The sequence below is a fragment of the Ailuropoda melanoleuca genome, chromosome 8 (genome assembly GCF_002007445.2).
Source record: "Ailuropoda melanoleuca isolate Jingjing chromosome 8, ASM200744v2, whole genome shotgun sequence".
Taxonomy (NCBI): domain Eukaryota; kingdom Metazoa; phylum Chordata; class Mammalia; order Carnivora; family Ursidae; genus Ailuropoda; species Ailuropoda melanoleuca.
The window spans coordinates 24,077,085-24,095,533 of record NC_048225.1 but is presented as its reverse complement, the minus strand read 5'-3'; the positions used below and the strand labels follow the sequence as shown (position 1 = coordinate 24,095,533).

General features: G+C 35.2%; 1 protein-coding gene across 7 annotated transcripts in view; it reads left to right on the top strand.

Annotated features, from left to right (window-relative positions):
- The window catches only part of ARHGAP32 (Rho GTPase activating protein 32), a 201,124-nt gene that overhangs the window by 33,256 nt on the left and 149,419 nt on the right, over positions 1 to 18,449 (top strand). For 3 of the 7 annotated variants that reach the window (XM_034666075.1, XM_019796864.2, XM_019796872.2), the window contains 3 exons: positions 7,301 to 7,392; positions 8,023 to 8,064; positions 8,443 to 8,527. In XM_034666075.1, coding sequence (XP_034521966.1) covers positions 7,301 to 7,392; positions 8,023 to 8,064; positions 8,443 to 8,527 — 219 coding nt within the window. Of the gene's footprint in view, positions 1 to 7,300; positions 7,393 to 7,984; positions 8,065 to 8,442; positions 8,528 to 18,449 lie in introns of all 7 variants that reach the window. The other 4 variants (XM_019796882.2, XM_011221645.3, XM_034666073.1 and 1 more) reach the window with 2 other exon arrangements.

The following is an 18,449-nucleotide window of genomic DNA, read 5'->3' as shown; positions in this document are numbered from 1 at the left end:
TTGGATACCTTTTATCCCTTTTTGTTGTCTGATTGCTGTTGCAAGGACTTCTAGTACTATGTTGAATAATAATGGCGAGAGTGGGCATCCTTGTCGTGTTCCTGATCTTAAGGGAAAGGCTTCCTGCTTTTCCCCATTGAGAATGATATTTGCTGGTAGGCTTTTCATAGATGGTTTTTATGAAATTGAGGAATGTACCCTTTATCCCTACACTCTGAAGGGTTTTAATCAGGAAAGGATGCTGCATTTTGTTAAATGCTTTTTCTGCATCAATTGAGAGGATCATATGTTCTTGACTCTTTTCTTGTTGATATGATCTATCACACTGATCCATTTGCGAATGTTGAACCACCCTTGCATCCCAGGGATGAATCCTACTTGGTCATGATGGATAATCCTTTTAATGTACTGTTGGATCCTATTAGCTAAGATCTTGTTGAGAATTTTGGCGTCCATATTCATCAGGGATATCGATCTGTAATTCTCCTTTTTGATGGGGTCTTTGCCTGGTTTGGGGATCAAGGTAAATCTGGCCTCATAGAATGAGTTTGGTAGTTTTCCTTCTGTTTCTATTTTTTGAAACAGCTTCAGGAGAATAGGTATTATTTCTTCTTTGAATGTTTGGTAGAATTCTCCGGGGAATCCGTCAGGCCCTGGACTCTTGTTTTTGGGGTAGTAGAAGGAAGGGAAGAATGAAGCGGGGGTAAACAGAAGGGGGAATGAACCATGAGATACTGTGGACTCTGGGAAACAAATTGAGGGCTCAAAGGGGAGGGGGTGGGGATTGGGATAGGCTGGTGATGGGTAGTAAAGGAGGGCACATATTGCACGGTGCGCTGGGTGTTATATGCAAATAATGAATCATGGAACATTGCATCAAAAACTAAAGATATACTGTATGGTCACTAATATAACATAATAAAAAATTATTATAAAAAAACCCAAAAAAGATTAAAAAAAATATATTTAAGCAAAAAAAAAAAAAAAAGATTAGGCCCACCCAGACAATTATTTTAAGATCAACTGACCTGGGACTTGAATTACATCCAAAAAATCTCTTCCCATCGTTACCTAGCTTCGTATTTGAATAACCAGGAGGTAGGAATCTTGGCAGGAGTTTGGGGGGGGGCGGTAGTGTGCCTTCTTTAAAATGTTGCTTACCACAGTGTTGCGTAGTTTTTCTCTGTTATATATGCTTCATAATATAGTTAACTCATGTGATAACCTTAGTTGATGGAAATTACAAACATTCCAGGAGATTTAAAACCACTAATATTTTATAAAACTATAAATTTTTTTATGATTGCCTGGGAGAAATTTATGTATACCATGTGTTGTAATTGGTGTTAAATGAAAACTCTTAAAGAAATTTAAGGACTAAATAATACCGTGTAATATAGAAGGTATTATTTGATGTTTCATTAATTGTTAGGACCTTAAATTTGCTTTATATTTTTCACTTTGATGTATGTCTGTAGGATTAATTTTTCCTTTTCTTTTTACTCTTGTCTTATGAGGAACTAACTTATCTAAAGAATATGAAGATCCCACATTACTTATCAGGAATTTTGTTAATTCGTATTCTAAGCAGTAAAGTTTAGTATCTTCTGTGCCATTTCTTTTCAGTCTTAAAAATTTTTAGTCTTTCATATTTTGATAGAAGAAAAGCTATTTCTCATAATTTTCCATTTAAGAAATCAATTGTCTTTGAACCTTTTTTCTTCCATATGCCTATGTTAAATGTAGCAGGTTTTGTAATAAAAATTCAGTTTAAATACTGTGACTAATGCCCTATGGCATGTTGTTTATTGGTTTCAGTTTCCTCTGCAGTAGAATGGCTGAATGAGATTTCTTTCAGTGCTCTGATTGTATGTTAAACACCTTTTCATATCCTATTTTTTTCCCTTAGTTAAAAATCTTTAATACCTATTAGCATTCTGCTGGTATCTGTTACACAAAGATGGACTTTATAGACTTTGGGAGAAGATTCAACAAAAGGGGTGGGCATTGTGTTGGGGCTGACTTTAGAAGTAGCCAGCTTTATGGTTCTATATTGGAACACCATGTGTTACACTACTGTTAAGTCACTTCATTTACCCAGTCATGGGAGAGCTTTTCTTGGATTTGGGATCAGGATAATAGCCATTTGAAAGATTCTTTGAAGATCTATACCAGTGGCAGGAATGGTGGAATATTTTTCTGGGTTAGGAAGCAGTAAAACAGAGAGCATAAAACGTTGCCAGTTCCTATTTTTGTATGTTTTCAGTATCAAATAATGTTTTCCTGAAATGGATGAACTGTTCCCTTATGTGGTTTAACTGGTTCAGATTATGGAGAAACAAATACTGACAGTCTTTGTTATGGATGCCACAGTTTTTAAGACTGCGTTAGCTTTTTACCAGTGAAGATATACTTTGGCTTATAGTTAGCTTGTGGTCAAGTACAGCCTTAGATCTTGTTTCGTGAATTCTTGCCAAACAGAGTGTGCACCCCCACCATCATACTTATGAAATGGAGTTTTGAAAATAATTTCAGGGCTTTAATTTTTGTTCTCGATGAACTTTACAGTAATTTTAGTTTGTCTTTGCAGCATGTTAAAATAAAATCTCTTCAACTTCTGTCTCTCAGAGTGTTAGTATCCCTTCTAGTTTTCTTTCTGTCTATAAATTTGATAAATTATGTCATATGCTTTCATTTATCTTTTATAAAAATCTTGAGAAATTTAGGAATAGAAGAGCCCTATGATCTGCTGCCTTCTTCCTGTCTCATAGTGATTTGCCATATAATTGACATTTAACATTTTTTGAGTTTTTAATCAGCTCCAAATTTGTCTAACTGTATTAGTATTGAATTACCATTTTAAAATTCTTTCCATGGGTATATCACAGAAGACTCAGCTATATGCTGGCTGTAGTTAAGTTTCAGTGTACCTTCTGCGTTTGCCTTTTCCATCGTTCTAGCAGCCGTAGTCAAGACCCCTCACCACCAAAAAAGGGGGAAATGATAAGGGCTTCTATTTAATTTCTTTGGTTTATATTGGTATCTCTTATGCTGAAAACCTTAGTTTTTAAGACATTAGCAATTACTTCTTCGCTTTCATCTTCTACTTTTAATTGTTTCAGAATAATAATGCAAATATTACTGAAAATATGTTGTTTCCCTTTATCTCGGGGAGGATATATCGCATTTGAGATCTATTACTTTGCATTACTGCCATTTGAAGTAATTACAATTAGAGATTTTCTGTTATTAAGCCATTCTTGTATTCCTGAAATAAATTCAAACCCAAAACATTGAATTTCTTTCCAGGCGTTAAACCAGTCTTGCATTCCTTGGATCTACCTCATCATGGTGTTTTCTTTTTTTTTTTTAAATCTATTATTGGTCTCATTTTTCTAACTTTTAATATTTTGCTTAAAATTATTGTTTTACACTTCAAGCAGAATGTAGAAACCTTGCCACCATGTAGGTCCCTTTATCTTCCTCCTTTAATGTTGTAGTTTTTATAAGCATTCCATCTACATTCATTGATCAGTGTTATAATTTTTGCTTTCAACTGGCACATATATTTTAAAGAACTTATGAGGAGATTAGCGACCTGTTACATTTATCTAATCATTTATTATTTCTGTTGCTCCCTTTTTCCAGAAGACCCATGTTTTACTCTGATATCATTATCCTTCTACATGAAGAGCTTACTTTAGCATTTCTTTTAGATCCCATCTACTGGTAACAGATTGTCTTAATTTTAAAAAATCTGACTGTGACCTTATTTTTATGTCGTTTCTGAAGGATATTTTCACTTGGTGTAGTTTTCTGTGTTGAGAGTTCTTTTAGCATTTTATAAATGTTATTCCACTGTCTTTTGGTCTTCTTGATTTCTAATGAGATGTCCAGTCATTTCAATTCTTATTACTCTATATGTAATATGTCTTTTTTCTCCTGCAGCTCTCAGGATACTTCTTTTATATTGGTTGTAAACAGCTTCATTATGATGTGTTGTTTTGTGGTTTTCTTTGATTTTATTCTGTTTTATTTTTGCTGATCTTGAATCTGTAAACATGTATCTTTCAACATATTTGTTATATTTTCATGAATTTGAGTTATTATTTCAAATAGTTTTTTTTTTCTGTGACAGTGTTTCTTCTCAATGGGTATCTATGGGTCTGTTCTTATTTTTCAGTCATTTAAAACATTTTAAATATATGCTCTTTTTGTCTGTTAGGTTCACTGACTCTTTCCTCTATCATTTCCATTCTTCTCTTGAGCCAAGTCATTAGTTTTTATTTCAGATACATTTTTCACTTGTGAAATTTTTATTTGATCTTTTTGTATGGTTTACATTTTTCATCAAGGAATTTTTGCCTTTTCATTGGTTTCAATATCTAATGCAGTGTGTTTATTCTGTATATCTGTTTTACGGTCTTTGGTAAGTCCAGCATCTGTTTGATTTCACATTTGGCACTCCTTGATTGTCTTTTCCTTTGGGAATTGCTCGTATTTTACTGTTTTTGGTGTATCTAGTAATTTTGGATTGCATCATGGACATTTTGAATATTGTGTTGTGAGACTGACTCAACTAACATCCTCTAGAGAATGTTGACTTTTTTTTTTTTTTTTGGTCTTATCAGGCATCAAGCCTGGTTGGGTTCAGGTTGAACTTTCTCTCTGGACTTTTAGGTGGTGGTTTTAGCATCAGTTCAGTTTTACAGCCTTTGCTATACTCTTATCTTTGTTAGGGATTTTGCACACACTGCTCTCAAAGGATGCTTTTCCTGGTTTCTCTACTGGAAGGGTGGTGTTCTCCAAGAGTTTTAGCCTCTGGTATTGCACATGTTTTTTCCTGACTGGGCTACTGTTAGGTCTAAGTAGTGAAAGAAAAAATAAAAAAATAAGGATTACCTCTACAATCGTTGTATAACAGGTTCCTTTTTAAATTGTTTCTCTATTCAGAGGAATGGGTTTTCGGTCAGAATCTTATATGCTCATGCTATAGCTGAAATGGTGTCAGGTCTGTTCTTGGGCCAGGTTGGAAGAGATCAAGGAGGGGAAAAAAAACTCTTGGCTTTTTTCCCCACATTCAAGGGGCAGTTTTCAAGTCCTTTGGCCAGAAAGTTGGACTTCCCAAAGAGTTTTGCTGACCCTACCTGTTACTTAAATCCTGATTCAGCCCTTCCTTGGGTCAATCCAGGAGGGAACAGGAGTGGGGAAAAACCAGAAGCACACTGCCACTGTAATAATCACTCTTCAAGTTTTGACTGTGCTTCCAAATCTACCTGCTCTCATTAAATTTTTTAGAGCTCTCAAGTAGTTGCGTGTTTATATTTTATTTCATTTTGTTATCTTTCGAGTTTTTGTTGTAAATAGTGGAAGAGACTGGAAACTTCACATTCTTTTTTTGAAATAAATTTTGCTGGATATAGAATTCTGTGTTGACACTTATTTAAAAAAGCAGTTGAAAGTGCTTAGTCCAAATGTTCTCCTTTTATTCTATTTATTCCTGCAAATATGATGTATATTCTTTTTTTCCCGTTTGGCAGCTATTAAGATTTTCTCTTTATCAGTCCTTTTCAGCTGATTATGGTAGGCCCTGTGTGAGTTCCTGAGTGTTTATCAGACTTCAGATTTATGAAGTTTTCTTTTAATCTATTTTTTAAATGTTTTTTCTATTCCTGTTCTCTTTCTCCAGAGAGAGCATTTTCCTCTCCTTTTCTCACCTTCAGTTACATGTATGGTTTTTTTTCTTTTTTCCAGTTACATGTATGTTAAATGGCTTTATATTGTTGCATATGTCACTGAGACTTTTCTTACTGTCTTTTTCTTCCACACACAAAAACTAAAAACCTAACAATTTTTTGTGCATTTTTTTCTTGCTACTTCTTAAAGTTCACTGATCTTTTCTTCTGCTCTGTCTATATCCAGTTACCTTTTTTAAGTCAATTTATAAATAATTTATGGAATAAATAATGAAAACCCACCTTCTTAGAAATTCTTCTTAGAAGAATTAAGCATGGCAAACCTCTTTATGTCAGGTAAATTTTGGTGCACAAACTTCATAAAAGATGAGAGAATATTGTTACACATTATTTTAGCAAAATAAGATCATCTAGGTTGTTGCAAAATATTGTGTGATAAAGTCTTTTCAGTTGAATGAATGACTAGAGGAAAATATTTTCATTTTGTCCTTAAAAATATATTGTTCACTCTTAATCTTTAAATTACACAATATTCATCTAGGATTATCAACCTGAGATGTCATTTACATGATCAGTTTCACCACATTTTTAGAGTGTAGAGTTAGAGTTACCCCTTCCCCCTGCACCCCAAACAGCCAATCAGTTCTCTGTACCTATGAGTTTGGTTTTTATTTTTGTTTTTGTTTTTTTGTTTTTTGGGTTTGTTTTGTTTTTTAGATTTTACATATAAGTGAGATCATTTGGTATTTGTCTTTCTCTTTCTGACTTATTTCACTTAACTTAATGCCCTCAAGGTCCATCCATGTTGTTGCCAATGGCTGGATTTCATTCTTTTTTATGGCTGAATAGTATTCTGTTATATATACATTTTCTTTGCAAATCTCCTCTTAAGTCATTTTAACTACTTATCCCGTATTATTCTTCCCTATTGCATCCTGTGGCATTGGCTATAATAACTCAGTTTTTCTGTTACAAATCATAGATAATATAATGTAAATTTGTTTTTTTATGATAGATATTTGGGTTTGCTGTATATTTTGCCCAGAATATGAAGACCCTTCTGATTCTCCAGTTTGTTTTTAAAATCATACAGCTGAAACGTGTCACTAGAATTAAAAAATCATGTCTGAAAACTGTGGCTGACAGAAGAGTAAGCTGAAAGTATAACATATATTATAATAATATCACCTGTATTGGTGTGAGAAATGCATGTTGTGATCTAATTATGTTCATATTGCCATTTTAACTTTTTTAAAATCACTGTTACCAAGGTCATTTTTTTCCAGTTCCCTGCGGGAGATTTTAGTTTGTGTTGAGACAGATAATATGACAGCTGATTTTGAAACTTGATTATAAGAGCATAATAATCCATATTTCACAGAAAATTTTTTCTTATGCAGTAAAGTAAAGTATGTGAATTAGGTGAATATTTTTTCCTTATTCTTAGTAATCAAGACTCAAGTAAGTTACAGTTTTAAGAAGAGATTATTGGTATGTATTTCTATTGGTACAGTCAGCAGAACCATTAAAATTATAATCTGCTTTTTAAAACCTATTTATACTAAAGGAATAGTCCTAAATCTTTTGTTTTAATTTTTTTTAAGGCAAGAGGAGCAGATGTTCCAGAGATTCCTGGAGATCTTAGTCTTAAGACATGTGGCAGTACAGCCAGTATGAAGGTTAAACATGTGAAAAAGTGAGTATAATTTTACAGTGGGTTTTAAATGAGTTTTTATAAATGGGAGTCGGTTTTTTAGGTCTCTTAAAACTTTTCTTTAGATTTCTTACTAAATGTGCTCTTACTGTCCATGCATTAAATTATACTGTAAGCCTAAATTATGACTTAACAATTAGTGAAATAGATCTGAAGATTATCTACTTGTCTAAAAATATACTTTAATTTTGTTCTTGCAACAACTTTATGTCATTGGCTATTAGATTGCATTTGTTCAACGGGAACAATCCAAGTGTGTCTTTCTTGGTGCCCTTAATACATGCTCTCATTCATTTAGAAAAATAAGCTTTGTTGTTTGAGATATGAGATTGCTATATCTTGGCTCTGCCTTTGAGAAAGCCTGAATTGGATGCTAGTAGTTGACTCTTATATAAAATATCTGAAGGTATCCTGTTTCAGTTTTCAACAGAAAAACCATTCCATACTTCCCACTGAAGCCTGAATACCCACCCCCCCCACCATCCCATTAAGCTGGTATTAAAAAACAAAAACAGAAAAACCATCTTTTCACCTGGTAGAGGGTTAGACAGCTATATGTTTTCATTGTGAATAGAGAAAAGACAAAGATAAAAATATTCGTTCTGCATCCAGACCCACTAATCCAGGACTGATGGGCTGCGACAACATTCACAGGTAAAAAGCTGGTTTTATATTTTGTTGGGAATGCTGCTTCTGATTAGAAGTTGGCTCTTCACAGTTTTCATAACATTTACTGAAAACGTAGATTTTCTATGGGCCTTGCCTTGGGTCAAGGATAGGAGAGTGTAGTGTTGCTTTTTAAATTTTTTTTTTTTTTTTTTTTGGTTTTGACCTGTGCACTAAATGTAATTTTCATTTGATTCACTGTATTTCTGGAAAGGTTTGTGTGGATCTATGTGTGGCCATGCGCATGTGCTTATTAAATAGTTTTGCTTGCATGAGCTGTCCAGCCCATTTTACTTTTTCCTTAGGCTGAGTAATTTTGACTACTCCAGTATCTTGCATCTTACTTAGTTATTTCATGTACTTCAGGTTACCCTTCACTAAAGGTCACTTTCCGAAGATGGCTGAATGTGCACATTTCCATTATGAGAACGTTGAGTTTGGCAGCATACAGGTATATTTGAAATATTTCCTACATACCGAATTAAGATATATCTATATCTCTATTCTTTTCTGTATCTCTTTTTTTAATCTATATATCTGAGAGATAACACTTAGAAGTAGTTTTTTCTGTTGATGTCTTATTGGTGGATGTGAAAACTTTTATTTTCTTCTGTTGACTAATACTTGATGCCTGATGACTCCTATTTCAAGTAGAAATAATATAATAGGATCAGTATAAATCTCAGCATTTCTATTAGATTCCTAGACAAAGTTTGCCATTGTTTTCTAACATGAAGCATTCTAGTTGTTACCTGACTCTTATGTTGGGTCAGAGTAGTGATAGTTAAATCAGAGTAGGAGTGAAGTGGCATGGTGCGGGGAGATGTACCAATGGAGGTTTGTTTTCAATATTTTTTCTTATTGTGAGGTGTAGTGTATGTATAAATATATATATATATATATATATATGTTTATAAAGCATATTCATGTGTGTGTATATATATATGTATATATATATGTTATATACATATATGTGTACATTTTAAAGCCCAAGCTAAGAGATAGAAATTTCATGGGTGTCTTTCCTGTGTTGCATTTGCCTTCTCTACCCTAAAGATTACTTATACCGTGACTTTTATAATATTCATTGTAATTTTTTATAGTTTTACTATCCATATCCCTAATTAGAATGGTGTTTAGTTTGCCTTTTCCTGAACTTAAATGATTGGAATTATTATCGTCCATTCAGCAAATACTTACTGAGCAAGTACTATATCCGAGGCACTGTTGTAGGTGTTTTGACTGTGTTTGTGAGCAACAACCACAACCAAAACCGAAGATGCCTTCTTAGCACAACGGATGGCCAAGAAGAGAAGAGTTATGGTAAAAAGGTAGCACGTGATAAGAAGGATCGGGGCACTGGGGGTAGGTTGAAATATCAGATCTGGGTAGGCTTCATTATTGAGTGTACTCTTTCTTCTTTCATTTAACATTGTGAAACTGATCCCTGTAGATGTCTGTAGTTATTGTTGGTTCAGTTTGTTACTGTATATTAATCTATAGCATGCATATGACACAAGTAATTTATCCATTCTTTTTTTTTCTGTTTCCATTTTTTTATTATTATTATTTTTTATTATATGTTAGTCACCATACAGTACATCATTAGCTTTTGACGTAGTGTTCCATGATCCATTATGTATATCCACTCTTGTTTGTTTGAAATTTGGGTTGTTAGTTTTTTCCCTTTGTGAACATTATTGTACACATACCCAGGTGCATATACACTGGAGTTTCTCATGGTATATACCTAGGAATAGAATTTCAGGATTATAGCAGATCCACATGTCCAGCTTTACTTAGTAAAGCCAAACTACTTTTTAAAGTGATTTACAAATTTATACTCCCCTAAACAGTAAATGAGAGCTGCGGTTCTGCATCCTTGCCAACTCTTGGTTGTTTGATACTTGTTATTAATTTTTACCCATCTGATGGGGACATAAATCTCTCATTGTATTTTAATGTGCAGTCTCCTGATTTCTAATGCAGTTGAACATCTTTTCATATGTTTATTGGGAATTTGAGATTTCTGTTTCTTAAAACTCTAGATCAGGTCTTTTGCTCATTTTGTTTTACAGATTTGCTTGTATTTTTCTTATTCATTCATGGGAATGCTTTACATATTTTAGATGTTCTTTCATGTGGCATCTAGTCCTTTATTGTTTTTGTATATGAGCTGAAAACACTTTCTCCCACATTGTGGCATGTTATTTCACTCTCTTTATGCTGTTGTCCTTGTATAGGCTTCATTAATTTTGTTCTTTATGTATTTTGTGTAGTTGTATGTATGCAAAAACCTAGCTTGTAATTTTTTTTTTAAGATTTTGTTTATTTATTTGACACAGAGAAAGAGGGAGAGAGCAAGCACAAGCAGGGAGAGAAGCAGACAGGGGAGAGGAGGTGGGGAAGAAGCAGGCTTCCCACTGAGCAAGGAGCCTGATGTGGGGCTTGATCCCAGGACCCTAGGATTATGACCTGAGCCAAAAGCAGATGCTTCACCAACTCAGCCATCCTGGTGCCCCTAGCTTGTAGTTTTTCTGTCATATTTAAGATGTGCTCCCCTGCTCTGAAGTTATGAAATTTTCTTATTTTTTTTCTGTAAGTTTCATAGTTTTGACTTGAACACTGAGGTTACTTGGAATTCATATTTATAGTGTGAAAAAGAGTGATATTAAAAACCCCTAGTATGACAGCCAGTCAGAATGGATATTAACCATAGCCCTGGTGCTGAGTGCTAATGGCCTTCTCCTGTGTGATACATTGCCCCTCTAATTGTATGGATCAATGGTGGTCCACTATTTCAGTATTTTCTGTGGTACCCACCAGTCTTTTGTGAAAGGAGGCTAGGGCCGCCTGGGTGGCTCAGTCAGTTAAGCGTCTGTCTTCAGTTCAGGTCATGATCCCAGGGTCCTGGGATCAAGCCCTACTTTGGGCTCCCTGCTCGGTGCCTGCTTCCCACTCTCCCACTCCCCCTGCTTGTGCTCTCTCTGTCAAATAAAGAAATAAATAAAATCTTTAAAAGAAAGAGAGAAAGGAGTCTATTTTATTATTATTTAAAAATATGACTGTATTAGAGTTCTCCGGTGATGCAGAACCAATTGTGTGTGTGTGTGTGTGTGTGTGGTGGGGGGTGGGGAGAGGGAGAGAGAGAGAGATTTATTTTAAGGAATTGGTTCATGTGATTGGAGACATGGTTTAAGTTCAGAATCTCCAGAACAGGCTGAAAAACGAGGGAAGGGTTGATGTTGGATTTTAAATCCAAGGGCAGTCTGCTGGTAGAGAGCACCCTTCAAGGGAGGTTAGTTTTTTTTTCTGTTAAAGACTTACAGCTGATTGGATGAGACCCACCCACATCATAGAGGACAATCTGCTTTACTCGGTCTGCTGACTTAAATGCTAATCTCATCTAAAAAATAACTTTGCAGAATTATTTGGAATAATGTTTGACCAGAAGTTAATGTATAAAATTAATAATCATTGTTCACTCTGCCAACTTGGCATTCCTTAAACCATACTAAGTCTCTAATAAATAAAAAGGTCATGCTTCTGCCTAACATCATGATCAACTATTTTTCACAACCAAAAACATTCTAAGCATTTTCCCAGAAGAGGATACAAAGTCCTTGGATAATTTACTCTTCTTGATATCCTGTAACTTAAATACTATGATGTAAAGTTAAAAATACTTAAGTACCATGATATAAATCTTATATTACACAAGGTGATAAGAGAGAAGAAAACAAAGATACTTACTTTCCCATTGTGTTCAGTGGGAGGGCAGTGATACTAAGGGATGCCCTAAGGGAGCTCCAGTATTCCAGATGTATTCTTCTTTACCTCTGTTGTAGAGTGGCGTCCAATTTCCCCTGAGTAGGCAGGATCAGTCATCCCAAATAACGCCAAAACTCACTTCTTTACCTGTTGATTTAGAGGCATAAGGAGCCCAAAGTGGCTGGGTGGCAGGGTTACTTCCAGGTCAGTGGAATTGTTATTTTGTCTTCTGGTGGAAGCATTCCTCCCTTTGGAACTAAGACGTCTAGGTGAGTAGATCATACAGTTGTGGGGACAGGAAGCACAAATTTTGCTAGTGAGTCACTATGAGTCATATTGAATGGTCCCACTCCAATTTCCACCCCTTGATTTCTGGTTCCCCAATCTGATTAGCTTTAAAGACACTAATGACTGTTTCCAATAGTAAAGAGAGGATGGATAGTCCGTGGCATGATGGGGCAATAGCGATACACAAAATATCACCATTGGATACTTAAAATCAAACTCGTACAAGAAATGAAGTTCTGGGTAACCATATATTGAGATCTCTGAACATTTTTCCATACTGATGAGTAAATTGAAATTTTCATTTCCCTCATGATTAGTGATGTTGAACATTTTTTCATGTTCATTGTCCATTTGTATATCTTCTTTGGAGAAATGTCTTCAAATCCTTTACCGATTTTTTAATTTGTTTGTTTTCTTTGATTGAGTTTTAGGACTTCTCTATATAACCTATTTGTATCTTTTGATCTAAAGATAGTCGTCTACACAGCATATAAGTAGATCATGTTTTTTAAATTCATTCTGTCATCTCTATCATTTTTTAACTGAAGTATAATTAACATACAGTGTTGTTAGTTTCAGGTTTACAACATATTGATTTAACAATTCTGTACATTACTCAGTACTCACCACAGTAAGTGTAGTCACCATCTGTCACCCAACAAAGCTATTATAATATTGACTATATTCCCAATGCTGTACTTTTAATTTTCATGACTTATTTATTTTATAACTGAAAGTTTGTACCTCTTAATCCCCTTTATCTATTTTACCTATCTCCCCCACCTACCTTCTCCCCTCTGGCCACCATCAGTTTATTCTCTGTATTTTATTTTATTTTATTTTATTTTATTTTATTTTATTTTTTTATTATTTTTTAAAGATTTTATTTATTTGACAGAGATAGAGACAGCCAGTGAGAGAGGGAACACAAGCAGCGGGAGTGGGAGAGGAAGAGGCAGGCTCATAGCGGAGGAGCCTGATGTGGGGCTCGATCCCATAATGCCGGGATCACGCCCTGAGCCAAACGCAGACACTTAACCGCTGTGCCACCCAGGCGCCCCTGTTCTCTGTATTTTAGAGCCTGTTTATTTGTTCGTTACTTTCTGTTTTTTAGATTCCACATATAAGTGAAAGTCTTTGCTTTCCACATATAAGTGAAAGTCTATACTTATACGTATAAATACATGTAAGTATTTGTCTTTCTCTGTCTGACTTATTTCACTTAGTACCACCCTCTAGGTCCATCCATGTTGTTACAAATGGCAAGATCTCATTCTTTTTACTGTTGATTTTGATATTACATTGTGTATATGTATGTATGTTATATGTATATGTGTATATATATAATACATCTTTATCCATTTATCTGTTGATGGATACCTGGGTTGCTTCCATATCTTGGCTGTTAAAAATAACCCTGCAATAAACCAAGGGTTACATATATCTTTTTCATTAGTATTTTTGTTTTCTTTGGGTAAATACCCAGTAGTAGAATTACTGGATCATATGGTATTTTTACTTTTAATTTTTTGAGGAGCCTCTGTACTGTATTCCACAGTGGCTGCACCAGTTTGCATTCCCACCAACAATGTACAAGTGTTTTTGGTTTTTTTTTTTTTTCATATTCTCGCCAGCCATTGTTATTTCTTGTTTTTTTTTAAGATTATTTTATTTTTTATTTCTTAAAAATTTTTTTTATTTGAGAGAGAGAGTGTGTGTGTGAAAGAGAGAGAGCGCAAGCACAAGTGGGGGGAGGGGCAAAGGGAGAAGCAGACTCCCCACTGAACAGGGAGCTCAATGCTGAACTCAATCCCAGGACCTTGGCATCATGACCTGAACTGAAGGCAGACACTTAACCGACTGAGCCACCTAGGTACCCCTGATTTATTTATTTGAGAGAGAGAGAGAGAGCACCCAAGTGTGAGGGGCAGAGAGAGGAGAGAGAATCTCAAGCAGACTGCCCGCTGAGTGTGGAGCCTGATGCAGGGCTTGATCCCACAACCCTGAAATCATGAACTGAGCTAAAATCAAGAGTCAGTGCTCAACTGACTGTGCCACCCAGGTGTCCCTATATCTTGGGTTTTTGATTCTAGCCATTCTGACAGGTGTAAGGTGATATATCATTGTGGTTTTGATTTTCATTTCCCTGGTGATTAGTGATGTTCAGGATCTTTCCATGTGTCTGTTTGCTGTCTGTATGTCTTTTTTGGAAAAATGTCTATTTGGGTCCTCTGCTTATTTTGTAATTGATTATTTGTTTTTTAAGTGTTGAGTTGTATAAGTTCTTTATATATTTTGGGTATTAATCCTTTATTGCATATATCATTTGCATGTATCTTTCCCCACTCAATAGATTGCCTTTTTGTTTTATTGTTTCCTTCACTGTGCAAAAGCTTTTTATTTCAGTGTCATATCAGTAGTTTGTTTTTGTTTCCCTTGCCTGAGGAGGCATCTAGAAAAATGTTGCTAAGGCCTGTGTCGGAGAAATTAATGCCCATATTTTCTTCTAGTTTCATAATTTCAGGTCTCACATTTAGGTCTTTAATCCATTTTGAGTTTATTTTTGTGTATGGTATAAGAAAGTGGTCCAGATTCATTCCTTTGCATGGGGCTATTCAGTTTTCCCAGCACCGTTTATTACATTCTCTGTCGTAGATTAATTGACTGTAAGAGTGTAGGTTTATTTCTGGGTTGTCTATTTGTGGCTGTTTTTGTGCCAATACCATACTGTTTTGATTACCACAGCTTTGTGTAGTGTATCTTAAAATCTGGGATTGTGATGCCTCCAGCTATGGTATTTTTTCTCAAGATTGCTTTGGCTGCCATCTCTGTCTTTTTTTTTTTTTTTAAGATTTATTTATTTGTTTTAGTGAGAAGGGAGAGAGACAGAGACAGAGAGTGTATGAGTGGGGAGAGGGGTAGAGGGAGAGAGAATCTCCAGCAGACTCCCCGCTGAGCATGGAGCTTGACTCAGGGCTGAATGTCATGACCCTGAGATCATGACCTGAGCCGAAACCAAGAGTCAGATGCTCAACCAACTGAGCCACTAAGGTGCCCCTACCATCTCTGTCTTTTGGTTGGAGGGTTTAATCCATTCTATTTAAAGTAATTTCTGAAAAGAAAGGATGTATTTCTGTAATTTTTCTATCTTTTTTTGGTATGTATTATAGATTTCTTGTCTTTCATTATCTACATTACTGTCGTTTGCTTTTAGTTGATTTATTTTTAATGAAGTGTTTAAATTCCTTTCTCATTTCTTTTTTGCATATATTCTATAGCTGTTTTCTTTGTGGTTACCATTGGATTACATTTAATATCCTAAAGTTATAATACTCTAATTTAAAATTATACTAGTTTAACAGTAATGACATACAAAAACTATACTTCCTTATAGCTTGGTCCCCATCCCTTTCAGTTATAAATGTCTTACAAGTACATCTTTATGTATTGTGTGTCCAAAAACATAAACTAATACTTCTTTTAAATGTATCAGCTTCTGAAATTATGTTGAAAACAAAATGTGTAGTTATAAATGGTAGTTGCAGTACTAGCTTTTATACTTAAAATTAAAAAGAAGTATTAATCTCTTAAATCATGTAGAAAAAAATTGAAGTTTCAAACTGTTGTTACACTAATACTGGTTTTTATAATTGCCCACATATTTACCTTTACTGAGGTCAGGTTACCGTCAAGGGTCCTTTTATCTCAACTTGCAGGACTTCTTTTAGCATTCTTTGCAGAGTAGGTATGATGATAGTGATCTTCCTTAGCTTTTGTTTAATGTCTTAGTTTGTCTCTCACTTTTGAGGGATAATTTTGCTGGAGGTAGTATTCTTGGTTGACACTTTTATTCTTTTAGTAATTTGAATATATTGGCCCACTGCTTTTTGGCCTCAAGAGTTTCTCATAAGAAATCTGATAATCTTATTGAGGGGCCATTGTGACTAGTCAACTATGTGACTAGTTGCTTCTCTTTTCCTACTTATAAGATTCTCTCATTGTGCGGGCATGCCTTATAGATGTTTTGGGCTTGGTCCCAAGCCACCACAATAAAATGATTATTACAATAAAATGAGATTAATTTTTTGTTTCCTAGTGTATATGAAAGTTATGTTGACACTATACCATAGTCTGTTAAGTGCACGATAGCATCATCTAAAAAAATGCACATTACCTCAATTAAAAAATACTTTATTGCAAAAATTGCAAAAATTGCTAACCATCACCTGAGCTTTCAACAGGTCTTAATCACGGATCACAGATCACCATAACAAATAAAATTTTGAAGTATTGAATGAATTAACAAAATGTGACACAGAGACACAAAGTGAGCTAACACTGTTGGAAAAATGGCACAAATAAACTTCCTTAATGCAGGGTTGCTGCAAACCTTCAAGTTGTAAAGAACACAATATCCAAGAAGCACAATAAAATGAGGTATGCCTATATTTGGCTTTAGAAAGTTTGATTGTAATGTGTGTTGGTGTGACTCTCTCTGAGTTCATCTTACTTGGAGTTCATTAGCTCATATTCATGTATTTAATCAAATTTGGGAAGTTTTCAACCGTTGTATCTTCTATATATTATCTCTGTCCCTTTGTCTGTCAATTTTCTTTGAGACTTTCATAAGTATATGAGATGGAGTCCCTTAGGTCTCTTAGGCTCTTTGATGGTGTCACATAGGTACCTTAGACTCTGTTCACTTGTCTTCACTCTTGCTGTTCTTCAGACTCAATAATTTCCATTGTCCTATCTTCAAGTTGGCTGATTCTTTCTTCTGTCTGTTCGTATTTGTCCTTAATTTTTTCTTACAAAATGTTCACTGTAGTGATTATACTTTAAGGCACACAGTCCTTTTTAATTCTTTTTAAAAGTGATCTTTACACCCAATGTGGGGCTTGAATTTATGACCCCAAGATCAGGAGTTGAGTACTCCACCAACTGAGCCAGCCAGGCGCTGCACATTGCCTTTTTAGATTGTATATCTCTTTGTTGATATTTCCATTTGGTTCATTTCATCATTTTATTGACATTCTCCATGTGTTTATTTAGTTTTTTGGGCACCTTTAAGACAGTTGTCTTAAGTATTTTTCTAGTAGATCTACCATCACTTCTTTTTTAGGGAGAGTTTCTGTTGATTTGTTTTACGCTTTGAATGGGCCATACTTTACTGTCTCTTTGTATGCTTTGTGATGGCTTGTTGATTCAAACAGGACATTTTAATGTAATAATGTGGTAATTCTGGAAATGAGTTCTTACCCACCTTCCCCAGTGTTTGCTATTTTTATTTTTCTTGTTCTTCTTGTTCTCATTTTCCTCCTCCACCTTCCTTCTTCCTTTTTTCTTCTTTCTTCTTCATTATTGTTGTAGGCTCAATCAGTGCCAAGGATTAGCATGAGGTGAAAACTGGAGATCTTCTCAGATATTCTCTGAGCCTGTGCCTTCCCTGGTCATATTTTTCTAATTTTTCCCATATATGCAGTTCCTCTTGAATGTTCTAGTCTAATGTCTGGCTTCCTTGGAGGGGAAACAGAAAAATGAAGGAGGAAAGGGTATAGGACTTAAATTTCTTGCAAGTGGCTTCAGCTGTTAGGTGCTTGCAACAGCATGGGGAGGTATAACAACAGTGACCATCCGCCTGTTTATTTGCACCTCTGAGATCAGAAGCAGCAATTAGGGATCAGAAAACAGATTCTTTGATATTTGTAGGACAAGGACTTTTTGCCTACCCCAAGCTGATTGATGCTGCTCCTTCAATGCATGCATGGTTGCCTTGAATGCTGAGGGATTGCGGATGGTTAGCTGCTACTGTGCTAAGAGCTGAAATGGACTGAAATTAGCTGCAATTTACTATCCTGACGTTTCCCTGGAAGTTGCAAGCCTCCAGTAGACTCCAGAGTTACAAAATAATTGCAAGATTTGCCATCTAGGCAACTGTTGCCTAGATGGGAGTTTCCTGGTGCTTTCCTACTCCACCGTTTTCCTGGAATCCTTACTTATTTATTTAAATATTTTATTTATTTATTTATTTGAGAGAGAGAGAAAGAGATTGAGAGAAAGAGCATGAGCGGGGAGAGGAGCAGAGGGAGAGGGACAAGCAGTCTGTGTGCTGAGCTCGGAGCCTGACATGGGGCTTGATCTCAGGACCCCAAGATCATGACCTGAGCCAAAATCAAGAGTCAGATGCCTAACCGACTGAGCAACTCAGGTGCCTTGAATTCTTACTTATCTTTAATATGAGATTGACAATATGTTCTGAGGAGAAAATCAGTATGAAAACTTTGTTAAATGTGTCCGGAATAGGTCATCAGCTT